This window comes from Chiloscyllium plagiosum, chromosome 32, assembly GCF_004010195.1.
Source record: "Chiloscyllium plagiosum isolate BGI_BamShark_2017 chromosome 32, ASM401019v2, whole genome shotgun sequence".
Classification (NCBI taxonomy): Eukaryota; Metazoa; Chordata; class Chondrichthyes; order Orectolobiformes; family Hemiscylliidae; genus Chiloscyllium; species Chiloscyllium plagiosum.
Window position 1 is genome coordinate 15,080,811 of NC_057741.1, and position 16,757 is coordinate 15,097,567.

The 16,757-nt window shown below is 41.5% G+C and overlaps 1 protein-coding gene across 1 annotated transcript in view; it reads left to right on the top strand.

Moving 5' to 3' along the window:
• Positions 1-16,757, top strand: part of slc7a11 (solute carrier family 7 member 11) — a 187,069-nt gene that overhangs the window by 18,825 nt on the left and 151,487 nt on the right. Inside the window, exon 2 of the mRNA XM_043674092.1 lies at positions 13,045-13,171. Coding sequence (XP_043530027.1) covers positions 13,045-13,171 — 127 coding nt within the window. The remainder of the gene's footprint in view (positions 1-13,044; positions 13,172-16,757) is intronic.

Sequence of the window (16,757 nt, forward strand, 5' to 3'; positions counted from 1 at the left end):
CTCACTGAGTATTTTCTGAGCTCCATTATTTTGAGCAAAAGGGGAATGGGGATGTACAATGGATTGACTTATTAGGACATTCATATTTATGATCTGTATATACTATTTATTCAAACTGATTCCAAGTTTAGTGCTGGGCTATTGGGTAAAGGCAGGTGAATGGTCCAAATGGTGGTGATCCAGTGTAGGCACACTGAGCTCACTGAGTATTTTCTGAGCTCCATTATTTTGAGCAAAAGGGGAATGGGGATGTGGGTGTAAGGCTCACCTCAGGAATTTCAGGGAAGTCTGACTTGAGCAAGATGGCTGTGTAATTGTACAGCGTTTGTCAACAATTCTCGTTAAAAGTTATAAACTATTCATGATGGGTGTAATTCTTAGCCCAGTTGGTATGTGAATGCAAGAGTGTTACTTCTAGGTCATTTTTGGTGAGGGAATGAGAAGGAAGAACTGTAGAATCATGAAGTGCAGAAGAGATTCTTTAGCCCATTGTGTCTGCACTGCTAAAAATGAGAATTGAATCCACCCTCGTCCCACTTTTCCATGTTATGACATTTCAAGTGTTATTCTAAGTACTTTTTAAAGGTTGTGAAGTTACCCACCCTTACTAGTCTCCCAGATAGTGAGTCCAAATGACCTTAACTTCTGGGTGACAAAAGCTTCTCAACTTTCCTTGAAACCTCCAGCCTTTTACATTAAAAGGATACCGCTTTTATCTTGGCCTTTCAACAAGAGTACAAGAGAACAGCAATTTATTGTCACTTGTATTTATGAAAATACAGTGAGCTGTGTATAAGTTGCTACGATTTGGCCCCATTTTAATTAAATAAATTTTAAAGAAAATACTTAGTTCGGGCAAAGTTAATCTTTTCTTCCCTCCATGGCTACTGGGTTTCTGAAATGGCTACGCAAGGATTTCCAGACCGGATCCATCACACAGCCGCCATTGTACCACCCCTCGCAACCTCCACTGCAGCTGCAGAAAAGTGAATTTTGATATAAAAGCGAAATGAAAACACAAAACAAAAAGAAAAGCAAAGGAAAATGCGGCCAGCCAGGTGGGCGGGAGTGGGAGCGTGCGGGCACAGACCCCGAACACTTTATATCCCACACACACCTCAACTCAGGGAGAATGCCAATGTTTCATCATTTGTACTACGAGTGATCACCATTCGGCTCTGAATATTACACCTTACCCACTAAAAATGCATGCCACAGCTTCCACCTCTTGCTTGCAAGATGGCTGGTATTTTGCTTTCTTTCTCATTCATCATTATCCTGCAGCATCATAATGTATTTCATTAAATATGGAGAGTGTTCTCTGAATGCCATTGAATTGCATGGCTGCACTTCATCTGATAGTCTTAGCTGCACTCGTGAATGAGAAAAGTAATGATCTTGCAGTTTGGTAGCATTGAAATCCCAGATTTGAACCATTGCCTGTTGCCACAACAATATTGTTTTTAAACTGTAGTCAGCAGATTTGAGCTGTTCCTTTCTTGCTTTCCTCACATACCAAGCGGCATTTAAGTCAAACAAAGCACATGCTTATGTTTGTTTCCATAGCTTATTTTTACTGGAACAGGTCACCATTGAGCATAGTTGACCAGAGGATTTTCCAATTCTAACCACCTGCCAAAGGAATATTGGAAGGGTTCACATGTTGATAATCAATATGTTTGACCATGTTATTAATACACCTTCTAGGGCCATGAAGTACTGAGTGGAATTGGAACTCAGAGTTTCTAGGTCAGAGGCAGTGACAGTATTTTCTGCACCATAAGACACCTGTCATTGTGGCATTACTCATGACGAATTGGTATGCTCATGGTTTTGTATCAGTTGGAAAGTTTGTTAGGAATTGTGCCAAAGAAAGTGTTGAAAGGAAGTATTTGGAATTTTCTACTATATTGAAGATTTTTCATATAACACAGATTTCTTTTTAAAATTTAAATGTTTGTTTTGTGTGCATTCTTTTAAAAATATTCAGCAGACAGGAGTGAACTCTGTTGGTACTATATATATATATAGCTACATTTTTTTGCTTATAATGTGCTAATTAATTAGTTATGAGTTTTGAAATTGCTTGGGAGATGATGTGAAACCCACAAAGTTATTAACTTTTCACAAAGGACCTGGCAGATTAATGTAATATTAAGTTATATAATATGAGTTGTAGTGCTTTCACCATGCAAATAACCTGAATTTGGACTAAAATATTCACAGTGGTCATTTTTATGTGATGTGTAAAAGAAATGAATGGATTAAATGCTGTATATTTTGTTTTATTTTTAATCAATAACCCCAAAAGCTCTGAGACCTATTTATATAGTTGACAAGGTGCGACTTCAGTGGCATGGCTGTTGTGAACGAAGGGATTTGCTGTAACCTTCCTCTAATAACTATGTTTTGACCAAATTGCAGTCTGTGTACCTGGGATCACAGCTTTGAAATGGTGCAAAGCCGTTATTATGAACGATTTCAGCTGACTCCACAATTAACATGACTTGATGCTGTGTCACTTCAGAAAGCTCTTTATAAAAGAGATCTCGAAGAATGCTTAGTATAATTGCAAGAAACTCTTAATTCTGTTGACCTACATCAGAATATTTCCTTCAGATCTATCTGATCCTCACCTGAGAATGGACTTTGTAGAAAACAAATCATCATTGGATGCTGTAAAAGTTGTAGATTGTTCGCAGCTAGGAAAAGCAAAACTAAATGCATTTAAAAGGTCAAAGACCTTTTAAACTCACCATCCAAGAGGAAAATCAACCTCAAAATTGTATGTTTATCGGTGCTGGCGTTACATTCATTACAAGAGATGTTCATTCGTGTGTGTTGTGCCTGAAGGCAGGTTCCCAGTTCATTGGTTGTTGTTGCTTCATCCTAAGCTGTATTCTTGACAGTATTTTGTTAGTGAAGGTTTGCTATTGCCTTCCACCCACAGTAAGAGTTCGGGCAGAAAAGAGCCAAATCACCTAAACTAACTGGCCTTCAACAACATTGTGACAAAGTAGCAACTTGTTAGCAAATCTGACTGCTACAATCCATTGAGAAAGGCAAGAGTTGTTTTAAAGTATAGGCATAACATGCTGATAAAGAAAGAAACTTGCATTCATGCTGCTTCCCCCACCAATGAATTAATTGTACACGCTGTTGCAATATAAAGCACTGTAACTGACAGCAAGGTTCTGAATACAAAAATTAGATTAATGGTATGAGAATCTGGGACAAGTCTTAATACCTGGTTTGTGGAGTTGAGGGGGGAGGTGGTTTGGAAAACCACAGATATCAGTTCTGCCATCTCTTTGACTTTTGAGGACTGATTCCTTGAAAACAACTGAAGTGAGTGACTGAACAAGAATTAAAGAAGGATGTGCCTCTACCAATCCTCAGTTTGCCTGGCAGAAAATACTGTGCAAATCTTTACCTGTGGCATTAGGTACTGTCTGTGGTTTATGTGCTTTGCTTAAATGTTGGAATGTCGCCTAAAGCACATGTTGTTCCTTTAATCTGCTGTTCACCATTTATGAAATGCACTTGCGACACCAGCAAGTATCTAATTGCTCTCTCCCACTGTAACTCCTGAGTCAGTTGCTTGATTTTCTATTGCTGCCCCAACTTTGAATATTAGAACCATTCCATCGCATATTTCAGAACTGAATACATACATCTAATGGATACTTGCACATAGATCAAATTTTGGGCCCGATTTTCTGATGGCCATAACATTATTCCTGAAGTGTGGATAATAGTTTTGCGTGGGACCCAGTAGAGTCGTCATTGGAGCAGTCTCTGAAAGAATTGCCTGGGAAATTAAAGATTCATTTGGGAATTCCCCTATGCTTAGAACCTTCTGAAAGTCTTCGTTTAAATTGGAGAATTCAGAGGGTTCTGCTGAGGTTAGTAAATAGCTACTTAGGAAAGGTTAGGCAATTCAAATACTTAGTTACTCAGGAGTTAGTCTATTAAACTAATAAACACACACCCCTTACACTTCCCTCAGACCTCTTATATCCCTCGACCCTGACCAAACAATCTCTTCCCCGGGACTTGCCACACCTCAGCTCCAGACCCAACACAGCCCCTCTATCCTTGGGACCTGATGCCTCCCCTAAACTAGGGATGTATCCCCTTTTCCCAGGTCTGGATGCAAATGTCTTTGCCACCATTCTGGAAGTGAAATCCCTGCCCTACTGCTGTAGCTGAACTCTCCCAACCCTGGACCAAGCTCATCTTCCCCCAACATTGGACCCAACCACCTCCACCTCACCTCGCCCCAGCATCACCCAATCTCCTGTGGACGTTCTAAACCCTGCACTCCAAAACAACCCCCAAGCAGGTACAAGCAGTATGTAGGATACCCAGTAGGAACACAGCCAGATAAGTAGCGTGCTAAGCAAGGGGACCAGACAAGTGATGGATCCCTATACCCCCTCGCTGTGGATCTGAAACCCTTGGACTTCTGCTAGACATGACACAATCCATCCCTGGGACTTGCCACCTTCTGTGCCCCCACCTTGGGACCCAAAAGTTCTCTTCCCACACCCCCAGACACCATATCACCCACAAACCTGAGATACTTTGTCACTTACTTGGCCTCCTTGCTACCTTGTGCCTGGCACTGTAATTACCTTGCAAAAGGGAGGTGATGGTCTGTTGATGTTATCGCTGGACTGCTTAACCCAGAGACACCAGTAATGTTCCGGGGACCTGGGTTTGATTCACGATATCAGATAGTTGAATTTGAATTCAGTAAATATCTGGAATTAGGAGTCTAATAATAGCCATGAAACCATTGTCAATTGTCTTAAAAACCCCATCTGGTTGACTAATGTCCTTGAAGGAGGGAAACCTGGTCAGGCCAACATGTAACTCCAGACCCACAGCAATGTGATTGACACTTAACTGCCCTCTGGGCAATTAGGGATGGGCAGTAAATGCTGAGCTAGCCAGCAATGCCCTCTTTCTATGAATGAATTTTAAAAAGTATTCCTTAAGATTCTGCCCACTGCCTGTTGGTACCATACCCACTTGGCAGTACTCCTTACCAAAGTGGCACTTCACACTACTGACACCTGAATCTCACCTTACCTTACATACTGACCCTTTGTCGGAGCTGCCTGTGACACTGAATCTTTAACATTTCAGAATACGGTGAGAGACTGCTGTGAAGTAGGGGGCATGATTTGCCTTCTCCTGACTGTTTGTTTGACATTATGAGGGACCTGTCATAATGGAAGTACAGCTCCATACTTCTGAGGGTGGCCTGTTGGGAATCTCCTGTCAGAAATGTGGAGCTCTTTCATTGCACAAAACAAATCAGAGGTGGAGTGGCAATCTGTATGAGACCGCCACACCTTGTCCTCGGTCTTTAGGGTAACAAATGTTATGTTGCAGCTGAACAATAGCAGTGCAAGTTTTACGAGTTGAGAGCTGAATGAAAATGACACACCCAAGTGTGGACTGTATGTATTTACATAGCAACAGATTCCCCTGTGGGAACATAAAAGAGACTGTATACCCCAGAAAATCTGAATTTGAGATACATGAATGAGGTGACATCCCATACACACAAGAAAAACAACATTCAAAGGTGAGGCTACAAAACACTCCCCCCATCTACATAAACAAATTCATATTTCCATTTGACACTGCAAAGCTTGGAGAGGCTGAATTTTCTTTGTTGGGCTTGTGACAGTACAGACTCACCCACAGAAGGGAGAAGCAAACCTGAAGTGAATAAGACCATAAAACCATAAGACATAGGAGTGTAAGTAAGGCCATTCGGCCCATCGAGTCCACTCCGCCATTCAATCATGGCTGATGGGTGTTTCAACTCCACTTACCCGCATTCTCCCCGTAGCCCTTAATTCCTTGTGACATCAAGAATTTATCAATCTCTGCCTTGAAGACATTTAGCGTCCCGGCCTCCACTGCATGAATTCCACAGGCCACCATTCCAGGGATCATCCATGTGAATCATCTGCACTAGCTCCTGTGGTCCAAACCTGTCATCCAAATTAGCTGTATGTGGGCAGAATGATATGTAGGACAAGATTCTTCTTGTCACAATTGTGAAACACGTCTTTTTCACTCTGATAAAATCTATGGAAAGTGTATGAAGCCATTTAAATGTGATGGATAATTGGCCTTCCCCCATTTCAACACAAGTTGTGTTGTTGAGATTCTGCCTGCATACCTCCGAGCCAATGTTTTTTTTTCCTTAACAGATGGCTTTGGTGTTACTCCTCGGCATTGCTCGAGTTTTTAGTCATGAAAGGGAGTCACGCATTAAGAGGTAGTTCACAGAAAGTGTTTAAAAAATGGGTGACAAGTTCCAAATGCAAGAATGAAATTAAAGCGCTTAGAGCTATTGCTGGAGTTCTGAGACTAAAGCACTTTGAAGTAATGAGAGCACCAAATATTGTGGGATCAGACCACTCATTCACCCAAACAGTTCCAATGTTACACATATCTGAATGACCTTATCATCTAATTAGACTTGCTTAAAATTGAAAGATCTATGAAACAAATTTGTTTCTATTGGAGTTTTATTTGTGTTTGCAATTTGTAAACGTGACTATTTGAAAAATAAAGTAGTCATTTTAGATTGAAGTTTTATGTAACACTGAAAATAAAACTTTCTGATTGATCAGATAAGCCAAACAGTTGAGTCCAACAGTTTGCAAAAATAGCAATACTAGAATAGACTGTTGAGCTACCAATGATTTAGTTTGGGCCCATTCTCTGCTGAAACTTTTCAATAACCCTAATACTGCTTGGTTCAATGAGTAACCTTTCTGTGCTGAATCTTTATTTTTCTGGTGATTTAACAGTTTATTGCTAACTGTCTTGATTGTGCATCTCTAATTTACTAATTCAATCTTTTATTATCCCCTTCTCTCTCTTCATCTTCTTCCTTCTTCTCAAGCCAAATCAAAATAACCTCAGCTGTCAATGATAGATTTATTGGGGAAAGATCCACAACTTTCCAACCTTCACATAAACATTGATGCAATCTGCATTTTAACCCAAAACACAGGCCATGGGTATATTTGCAGAAAGAAAACATTATACTTTGACCTTTCAAATCTTGACTTAACCCCAGCTCATTAATGTTGATGGAGTTCCGGAAATATAGACGACAAAGAAAGTGTGAAAGAGAAGCCATGTTTTTCAACATCATTCATTTCTTTTTCCAGTTTATTCATCATGGCTAACCATTGCCTCTTGTATTTATTTTTAATCTATACCAAAAGTTTAATTTGTAAAAGAAACTGTTGTATCTCCTGGTTACCGTAAGGTTGAAATAACACTTTAGACTCAAATTCTGAAGCATGAGTGAGTATCATCAACTCTCCCTGTAGTTGGTGGACTGATACATTGTTGCTAGATTCCTGATTACTGTGCAGGCTACTGTGCGTAACTGTGCCATCCTGGATGTTCGCTCACACAACAATTTGTTCCTAATTCTGTCAGAATAATATAACAGGAACAAACAACATTGAAATGTAAACTTCTTAAAATTACCTTTCAAGCTCTTAGAATAGCTTTGTGTTTATACAAAATTAGTGAAATTAGTACTGACTCAGGAGTCTCAATTGGCATTGGTGAATATCCACAGACCCTCTGATTTTGCCTGGAGAGGGAGAAATATAATTCCTTGTCAATCTTATTTTCAGCCAATGACCACGTGCAAGTGTTTTTTTTTTCAGTACCAGTCAGTCGTTAATAACCAAGGTAGCAGAACCTTGTTGATTTTGCCGACTACCTCAGTCAGAAGGCAGAGGTCAATTGTCAACCCACTGCCACCAACACTAAATGTGAAATCATTATGGACCGGACTTTGGAAGTGGCAAGGTAGCTCAGTGGTTAGCACTGCTACCTCACAATACTAGGGTCCAAGGCTCAATTCCAGCGTTGGGTAACTGACTCTATGGGGTTTGTACTTTCTCCTGGTGTGGGTTTCTTCTAAGTTCTCTGGGTTTCTTCCTACCGACCAAATGTGTGCAGGTTAGATGGAGTGACCTTGGGAAATGCAGGGATAGGGTGGGATGCTCTTAGGAGGGACAGTATGGGCTGAATAGCCTGCTTCCATGACATAGGGATTCTGTGATTATGCTTAGTGCAAAGCACCTTTATGCCATCTCTTGCTGAACATTTTCATTAGAACTAGAACATTATTTTGATATATTGTACACTTATACAGTGGTAGCATTCTTGTTCCTGACTTGGTAGTTTGTGATTTTAAACCCAGTCAGAATGTATGCTCAGAATCATTGCTGACACTTCAGCATAATATTGACTGGAGGATGGATTAGAAGCCTTTTTTCAAAATTTCACTGACTGGATGTGGGCATTGCTGGCTGTCTCAGCATGCATTATCCATCCCTAGTTGCCCTTGAGAAGGGTTTGTTGGGCTGACTGTTTGAATCACTGCAATTCCCATGCTGCAGGTAGACACAATGCCGTGAGGGAGGGAATTCCGGAATTATGATCCGATACTGAAGGAATGGAGCATTATTTCCAAATCAGGATGCTGAATGACTTAGAAGAGAACATGGTGGCTCAGTGGTTAGCACTGCTGCCTCACAGCACCAGGGTCCCAGGTTCGATTCCAGCCCCTGGCGACTGTCTGTGTGGAGTTTGCACATTCTCCCCGTCTGCATGGGTTTCCTCTTGGTGCTCCAGTTTCCTCCCATAGTCCAAAGATGTTCAGGTAAGGTGAATTGGCCATGCTAAATTGCCCATAGTGCTAGGTGCATTAGTCAGAGGGAAACGGGTCTGGGTGGGTTACTCTTCGGAGGGTCGGTGTGGACTTGTTGGGCCATAGGCCCTGTTTCCACATTGTCGGGAATCTCATGGTTTCCCTGTAGATAGAAGGTGCTGTCAAAGGTTTGTTACTGAATTTCTGCAGTGCATCTTGTAGATTGCTGCTACTGAGTATCAGTGGTGGAGGGAATGGATGATTGTGGATGTGGTGCCAATCAAGCGGGCTGCTTTACCCTGGATGGTGTCAAGCTTCTTGAGTGTTATTGGAGCTGCGCACATCCAGGCAAGTGGGGAGTATTCCATCATACTCCTGATCTGTGCCTTGTACATGCTGGACAGGCTTTAGGGAGTCAGGAGTGAGTTGCTCACTGTAGGATTCCTAGCATTTCACCTGCTCTGAGTCTTAACACCCTGTTTAGGTGGGCCTGATGGATTCCAAGCCACCTTTAAGAAGAAGAGCAGAAACTTCTTTGAACATTTGGCTGGCTTTTACCCTTTAAACAGACAAACTGTTAGTATATCTCACTGCTGCTGCCCTATTTGTGTACAAATAACGGTAACTACATTTTTCAAAGTAATACATTGGTACTGAGGCAGTTGGGTTATTTTGAGAACATGAAAGACATTGCCAAGACCCTGAGTAGTGTGGGCAATGTCAAGATAGTTGGGAAACTATATTGAGATGAAAAGCATGAGAGTCATACTTCAAAAAAACTTCAGATTTTCCCCTTAAGGTTTTGGTGGTGAGTTCTGAATCTCGCTGTTGAAAAGCACCACTTTATTTCCATGCATTTGTATCTCATTATTCGCTAACCTTGCTTAATTTCAATGCAGCTCACCAAACTGCCTTCCTTTCCTGAAAAACTAGATGATGCCAGTTCCCATCATTGAAGCTAGAGCAGTTATGTGAGTCCACAGCTTGCCCTTTGCTTCTTTGGGTCTACATCTGGCTCTAGCATCACAACCACTTCCTTGCACTCTGCATGGACGCTTTCCTCTTCCATACTTCCTCATTGCAACTGGGCAACCACCAGCCTCAACCACAACATCATGACTGCTTTCAGACCCACTCACACATCACTTCAGGAACTCAGGGACATCAACAACCTACATGTTTCTGCCAGATTGCTTTGTCCACAGGGCCACTCACACATCTCATGCATCTACTTGGATGTCCCTTCTGTTTCTTGGCTTGCTTCCTTAGCTTTCACTCAATTGCGCTGACTGGCCTTTCTGAATTGTGTCTGTGTTTCGCACAGACGAAAAGATGTACAATAAAGTGGGGAAACATGTTGCTATACAGCACCGAGCTACATCAATCTCACACCTACATCATGTGCCAGCAGCTTACGGGCAAACACACTGCACATACTTCAAGCTAATAGCTATGTCTGAAAGTCAAAAGGGATCACTCCTGAGTGTAGCAAAAGGTGACTGTGCTGATTTAGAGGGTACTACTGCATACATTTACAAGAATCATCCAATCTTCGTTCAGGAGTTTGACCAAGCTCTTCATCCATCCACAGTTCAAGCATCAAAGTCATTGCCATCTGGGTTTGGGCCTCAGTAAGATTTGTAGGTGTAGAGGAGCCACAGGTTGGGGTGCTGTGGAGATATCTGTCCAGGGACTGGGCCATGATCAGTCATGGGGTCACCAGTGAAGACAGAAATTGGAAGGTTGTCACCAAACCCAGCTATAACAGGGAACTATTGTGGTTGCTATGCAACCTCCAGCCAGGGAAGCAACAGCTGAAGATGCCCAAGTAAGTAAATGAGGATGACCAGTTCCCAAATCTATCATCTTCAGTGCTCTCATCTACAGCTGGTGGAATCACAATGCAGACTAAGGGTGGCTGGGGATGCCACTACCAAATTATGTCATATGTTGGATCTGGCATCGTGCTTCAATGGAATTGGTGGCCATCCTATCTCACTGCCTGGCAAGATCACAATTGCACTGACTTTTTTATGCCAGTGGCTTATTCCAAGGAGCAACAGGTGACCTGAGTGACATCTGTCAATCCTCAGTGCACAAATGTGACTGGGACGTCACAAAGGTGAACTCAGCATCTCCAGCACTGCCTTCCTTGTCATTCGAGGGCACAGGGGTCCACTAAAACCTGCATAAAAGTGGGAAGTAGTTGTGGAAAAGGTATAAGAGCTTGTTCCAGAAAATGTGTTCTGACATTAATGGGAGAGCAGTGCAGTACAACACAACAAAACAAAGTTGGCTGGACATTGGAGTTTCAACACCGCCCCCTCCTCCCAACCCAAGCCCCGGTGAATTCCAGCATCTCTTCCACATGTGGGGTGAGGAATCTAGTGTCAGCCACCCTGCGACTGATATTTAGAGAAGTTTTCGTGAGCGGCACGGTGGCACAGTGGTTAGCACTGCTGCCTCACAGCGCCAGAGACCGGGGTTCAATTCCCGCCTCAGGCGACTGACTGAGTGGAGTTTGCACGTTGTCTGCGTGGGTTTCCTCCCACAGTCCAAAGATGTGCAGGTCAGGTGAATTGGCCATGCTAAATTGCCCATAGTGTTAGGTAAGGGGTAAATGTAGGGGTATGGGTGGGTTGCGGGTCGGTGTGGACTTGTTGGGCCGAAGGGCCTGTTTCCACACTGTAATGTAATCTAATCTAATCTTTTCCTGCACTAAGACAGAGGGGTGGACGAGTGGTTAGTGTTGATGGGGAGCAGGAGGGATAGTGAGGTGTGGTCAGTAAGTGAGTAAGAAATGCAGTGGGTAGGCAGGGTTCATCGTTTGCAAGAAGGAGATAGGTGGGATGTGTTTGAGTGGACATGCTGCTTGCAATAGCAAGTATGGTAGCCAATGAGCCTTGTTGAGGGGGTGTGTGGAGTGGCAGAGTTAACATGAATAGTGATACCCCTGTGAGTATGAGATAGCAAATGTAAGGGGATGGTGGCATGTACCCTGGTGAACTGGAGAAGGTCTTGTTTTGGCCCTGCTGGGTGTTTCTTTTCATCCTGGAGATCATTTGCTATCTTTATCCAGACTGGCTGTGACTGGTGGCGTGGCCGCTTTTAGCAGTCTAGAGTCTTTTCTGCCAATCTCCAGTCTTTTCTCTGTTAGAGAAACAGGGTACCTGCTTCTGTTTCTGGGCTATTTGCTTAATTACAATGGTGGAGCAGGGGAGTGTGAAAAGGCCAGTTCCTTCATTGAAGTGTGTGAGGTGCTAGGGAGCTGAGTTTTAAATATAGCACCAACGACATAAACATTGCAAAGTCCCAGCAGAGGTGAGCCCTTCTGTCTTACTTGCTGCGGAGGCCAGTTGTATAGTTCTTGAGCTGAAAAGCAGACAATTGTTTGGGAGGAGTTAAAATGGACCATGCCGGGGCGCCCAACATGAATTGCACTGAAAATTGCGCTTTGTGGAAAAATGGGAGAAATCAGCTCATTATATAAATCCATGTGTAATTTACGTTTTGCAATCTAGTGTATTGCCTTCTGCAGCAAAGTCATGGTGCTACATACAGGCTGATCCCCGTGTCAGGTATGGGATGATAAGGAGACAAAAGAAATCAGCGAGCTTTCTCTTGTAAAGAAAGTCCAGCAAAGAAATTTGAATAAATACCTTGTAAGCATCAATTAGATATTTCACCCCATTGCTTATTCTAAGACTGTTGATGCAACACCTGACTATCCCCAGGATATTTCTCACACAAATTGCCGTACATGGCAGCAATTCAGATTTGCCAGAGGAGTCCACTTGTCTCGTTTTGGAGTTAAAGTAGGAAACTGTGGAATATCTGGACCATGATGTTTTATAAACAGAGGACTGTGAGACCAGGTAACACAGGATATGTTGTTTTGTTATGAACTTAATACTAGATGTAACGAGGGTTGTCATTTTAAAGCAAACAATTCTGTTGCTGTGTGTAGGCACTCATCCAAGTTTTGGATTGGCTATTTTCTGTCACATCCCGATTATTTGTGGCAGACTGGGGTCTTTTTTTCTAGTTTGGCAGTAAATAAGTTATGAACCAACTCCAACTGTTTCAATATAATCTCACCTCTTCCCCCACCACACTGACAAGGTCAGGAAAACCAGTTGGAACTGGCTGGTACAAAGAGTGGAGGAATGAAGCCAAGTGGATTTTTTTCTTGATCATTTTGCATCTGCAATAAAACATCAATTGGAGGTGAATACACAGCAGGCATGTCAGTTTGTGTATTCATTGATATGTATAGATAGATGCTTTGAGAAGTTAGTTATTACTCTGATGCTGTTCCTTTCTATTGACAGGAGCGCTCTGCTATGCTGAACTTGGGACCAGTATAAAGAAATCAGGTGCTCATTACACATACATCCTGGAAGCCTTCGGTCCTCTACCAGCTTTCATTCGAGTCTGGGTAGAACTCATTGTCATACGGTGAGTCAATTTCCAAAGTTTTTCCATTCACAAATAGGGAAAACCTTACATCAAACCCTCTGTTCCAGTCTGTGTGTTCTTGTTATAAAACAAATCTGTACCTGTTTCAAAATCTAAATGGGGGTGAAGTATATTTCAAGATATCATAACCTTTGTAGTTACAGACTTCCCTTTGCAAAACATGAGGGGGCAGTTTGAAGAAGGGAATATTTTGCATTTTCTTCAGGATTTGCGGAATGTATAAAACCATTTTGTAATTCTGGTTATGACAGAAGGATCCAGTATTGTAAATTTTGCCAATGTTAAAAAATTTTGTCCCAGTTTCCCATGGGGAGGGACCAATTGAACCACTCTGGAATTTCAGGGCCTGTAATTTTTTTAATGTCATTCAGCATATTGTCCATCCAGTTTGAGAAGTGTTCCAATTACTCAAGGCAGAATCTTGATATTGCTAATATTGCAGGAAGTAGTCTTTTGCCTATGTGAAGTAAGGGTACCTCTTTCATTTGATTCAGATGTAACAAGACTGTTATGTGGACACAATAACCTCTGTGTTGGCTGATCACTTGCATCCCTTTTTTTCTCTTTCCAACAATCTAATTTATTAGGGAATTTCAATTCAACAAAGTCTTGGCATCACTAATGAAACTGGGCATAAATAAAGCAGCAGAACAACGAGCACAATGGCTTCTGAGAGCCATAATTAACAGCAGTGGCAGAGAGAAAAGCAAAGTTAAAAGAAAAAGGGGAGCATCAAAAAAATTAGTTCATTAAATTTAATTTCTAAGTCTTTCAAATGATCTTTTGTGTACAGTTGGAACTCCTAGCAACCACAAGTCTCCTAGCAACCTTGGACATATATTGCAGTGCACTTCGCATGCAGCAATCTAATAGCGACAATAAGTGTGCAGCATTACATTATGTCACCCTCCTTTAATGACAATAATGTTCTAAAGCCTCAAGGTATTTTCTTTATAACTCCACGTCACAGCATTGGAATGTTATCTATGTGATTTTAAAACATGTTTCAATCAAAAACTATAGTTCATCAAGAGAAGTAACCACAACACCAAGTCTGATAGTAAATATGGCTGGTACCAGTGAGGTGTAATTTTCTGGGCACTTTAAGGAAGGGCTCAGATGTAAAAAGGCTGACAGACTGAGGTCAGAAGGGAAGTCCAACATGTTACATGAACCTATAAACATACTATATTGTCAATGGCAAGAGAGATGCTGATTGGATACACACTGGGAGACCAGTTGAGCCACATAGACAGCCAATTAATGTTCACTTCTTGGCCTTTGAGTGGACTACAGTGATGAGGCTATTCTTTATGGGTACTCTATAGTTTCATGACACACTGAGGGCTTGCTGCTGGTGATGGTCACACCTTGGGAAATGTCAGTGCCAGTGCTTCACAGCAACTAAATGATAGCCGAGCTTGGCAGGCCTGGTCGTCTTCCCACTATGAGGCCATCCCCTCTCTCCCCTGAAGCTGCTGTCATTAGTGGCCAGTTTTAACAATGGCACTGCTGAGCTGCCACCCTCTGATTGGGCTTATGCTGGTGGTCTGTCAGTTGGCTGCCCACAGTATACCATGCTGAGTCATGCTAGCCACTGTCGCTGAAAACTGGTAGCCACCTGCTTTCAGCTCTAATTTCAGGAGTTACTGGCAATTGACAAAATACACCCCCGTTATCGTACAGCAGAAACCAGGAAGCACAGGCAATGAGTATAAATAAAAATAAATATGAATCATCACAACCTGTCGTTTTTCTCAGTAGATGTTAAAGCACCTCCTGTGTAGTCCCGGCATGTTTTGCTTTTATATCAAACCATAACAAATTGACTTGAATTTTAAAAATGAACAAAAATAATAACTTAGCAAGGTTTCATTTATGCAACTGACAATGTTTTTATCAGAAAAAGATGTAGATGAATGTGCAATATCAATCCTTCACCTGTGTGTAAATTTTAATTCACTGAAATTGACTTGTGAAAGATTTGCAAGCTATTCTCTGGTTAATTTGGAATACAGCAATTAGTACATTAGTAAGTGAAAAAAAAATCAAATTTTTTCTGAATGTTTATAACCCTTGCTCTGAAAGGTTCTGGCCTAATTTTTGAAGCCATCTTTGAAGACCTGCCAATGAATGCAATGAGGAAAAATTCCCAAAGGTGATTAATTCATCCAGGATTTGTGGTCACTTTTGTAGTTGAGGTCTGTTCCTGCCATAATGTATTTGAAACGAATGAAAAGTCCAGTAATGCTAAACACAATTTGGAGTTTACATTGATTGTGTTGGCCTGGGGGAATAGCACTGGAAAAGCAACATAATCCATTGGAAACTCCAAGCAAAATTGTTTTAGTTTAGCCATTGGAGAAGTATGATGTGATAAGGAGTGGACAGTAACAATTTGTTAAAGGTAGATCATACCTGATAAAACTGATTAGATTCTTTAATGAAGTAACTGAGAGGCTTGAGGAAGATCATGCAATAAATGTTGTATATATGAACAAAGAGGCAAATAGAATTAGAGAAAATATGGCAAACTGGGTATGTAATTGACTAATGTATTGGAGGGGAGGTCAATTGGCTGGATGGCTGGTTTGTGATGCAGAGGTCTGGCATATTTGCTGAAGTTACCATGAAGGAATCTTTCTCCCAACCTCTCCCCTCACCTTTGAGATGACTGGTGGTGACTGTCAGGTTAAACAATCAACAATCATCTCTCTGTATTGTGAGGGCTGCACTATGGTCCAGTAGGACTATGGCTACTTTATCTATAAAGTTGAGAAGGCAGGAAATAATGGTGAATAAATATTTTTACAAATGAGCTGCACTTAGCTCAACATGGGTGTAGTTTTAACAACAGATGCCACAAAACAATTGTGAATGAGCTACAGCAAATAGAGTCATGGAATCATAGGATGATACAAGTGATGAGGGACTTCAGTTATGTGGAGAGATTGAAAGAGCTGGGATAAAAGCAGAAGGTACTGGAAAAACTCAATATGTCTGACAGCATCTATGGAAAGAGAAACAGCGTTAACATTTTGAGTCCAATATGACTTACCATCTTCAGTTCCAAATTATATCTGCTTTCCGAATGGCATTCCATACCTGCAATTTATGCATCAAACATATAGATTCCTCTGTATCTCAGAATGAGGGTTCTGCAGCTTCCAAACATCTAGATAACTTGTTTCTTTATTATTATTCTTGTCAAAATTGTTAATGACTTACATTTCTATGTGTCTTTTTATAATCAGCAAATTTAGCATTCATACTGTTGATTCCTTTGACCAAGTCAATTGCATAAGTTATAAAAAGCTCAGGCTCCAGAACTGATTCCTGCCGAGATAAAAATACCTATTTACATCCACTTTCTGTTATCTCTCAGCTGGCTAATTGTCTATCCATACCCGAAACATCATGAGCTTTTATTTACCACACTAACCTTTGACGTGTACCTTAACTGCTTTCTGGAGATCTAAGTGCAGTACACCCACTGGTTCCCTGTATCCACAGGACATATCACTTCTTCATCCAATCAATTATTCTTACATGATTTGTCTTTCAC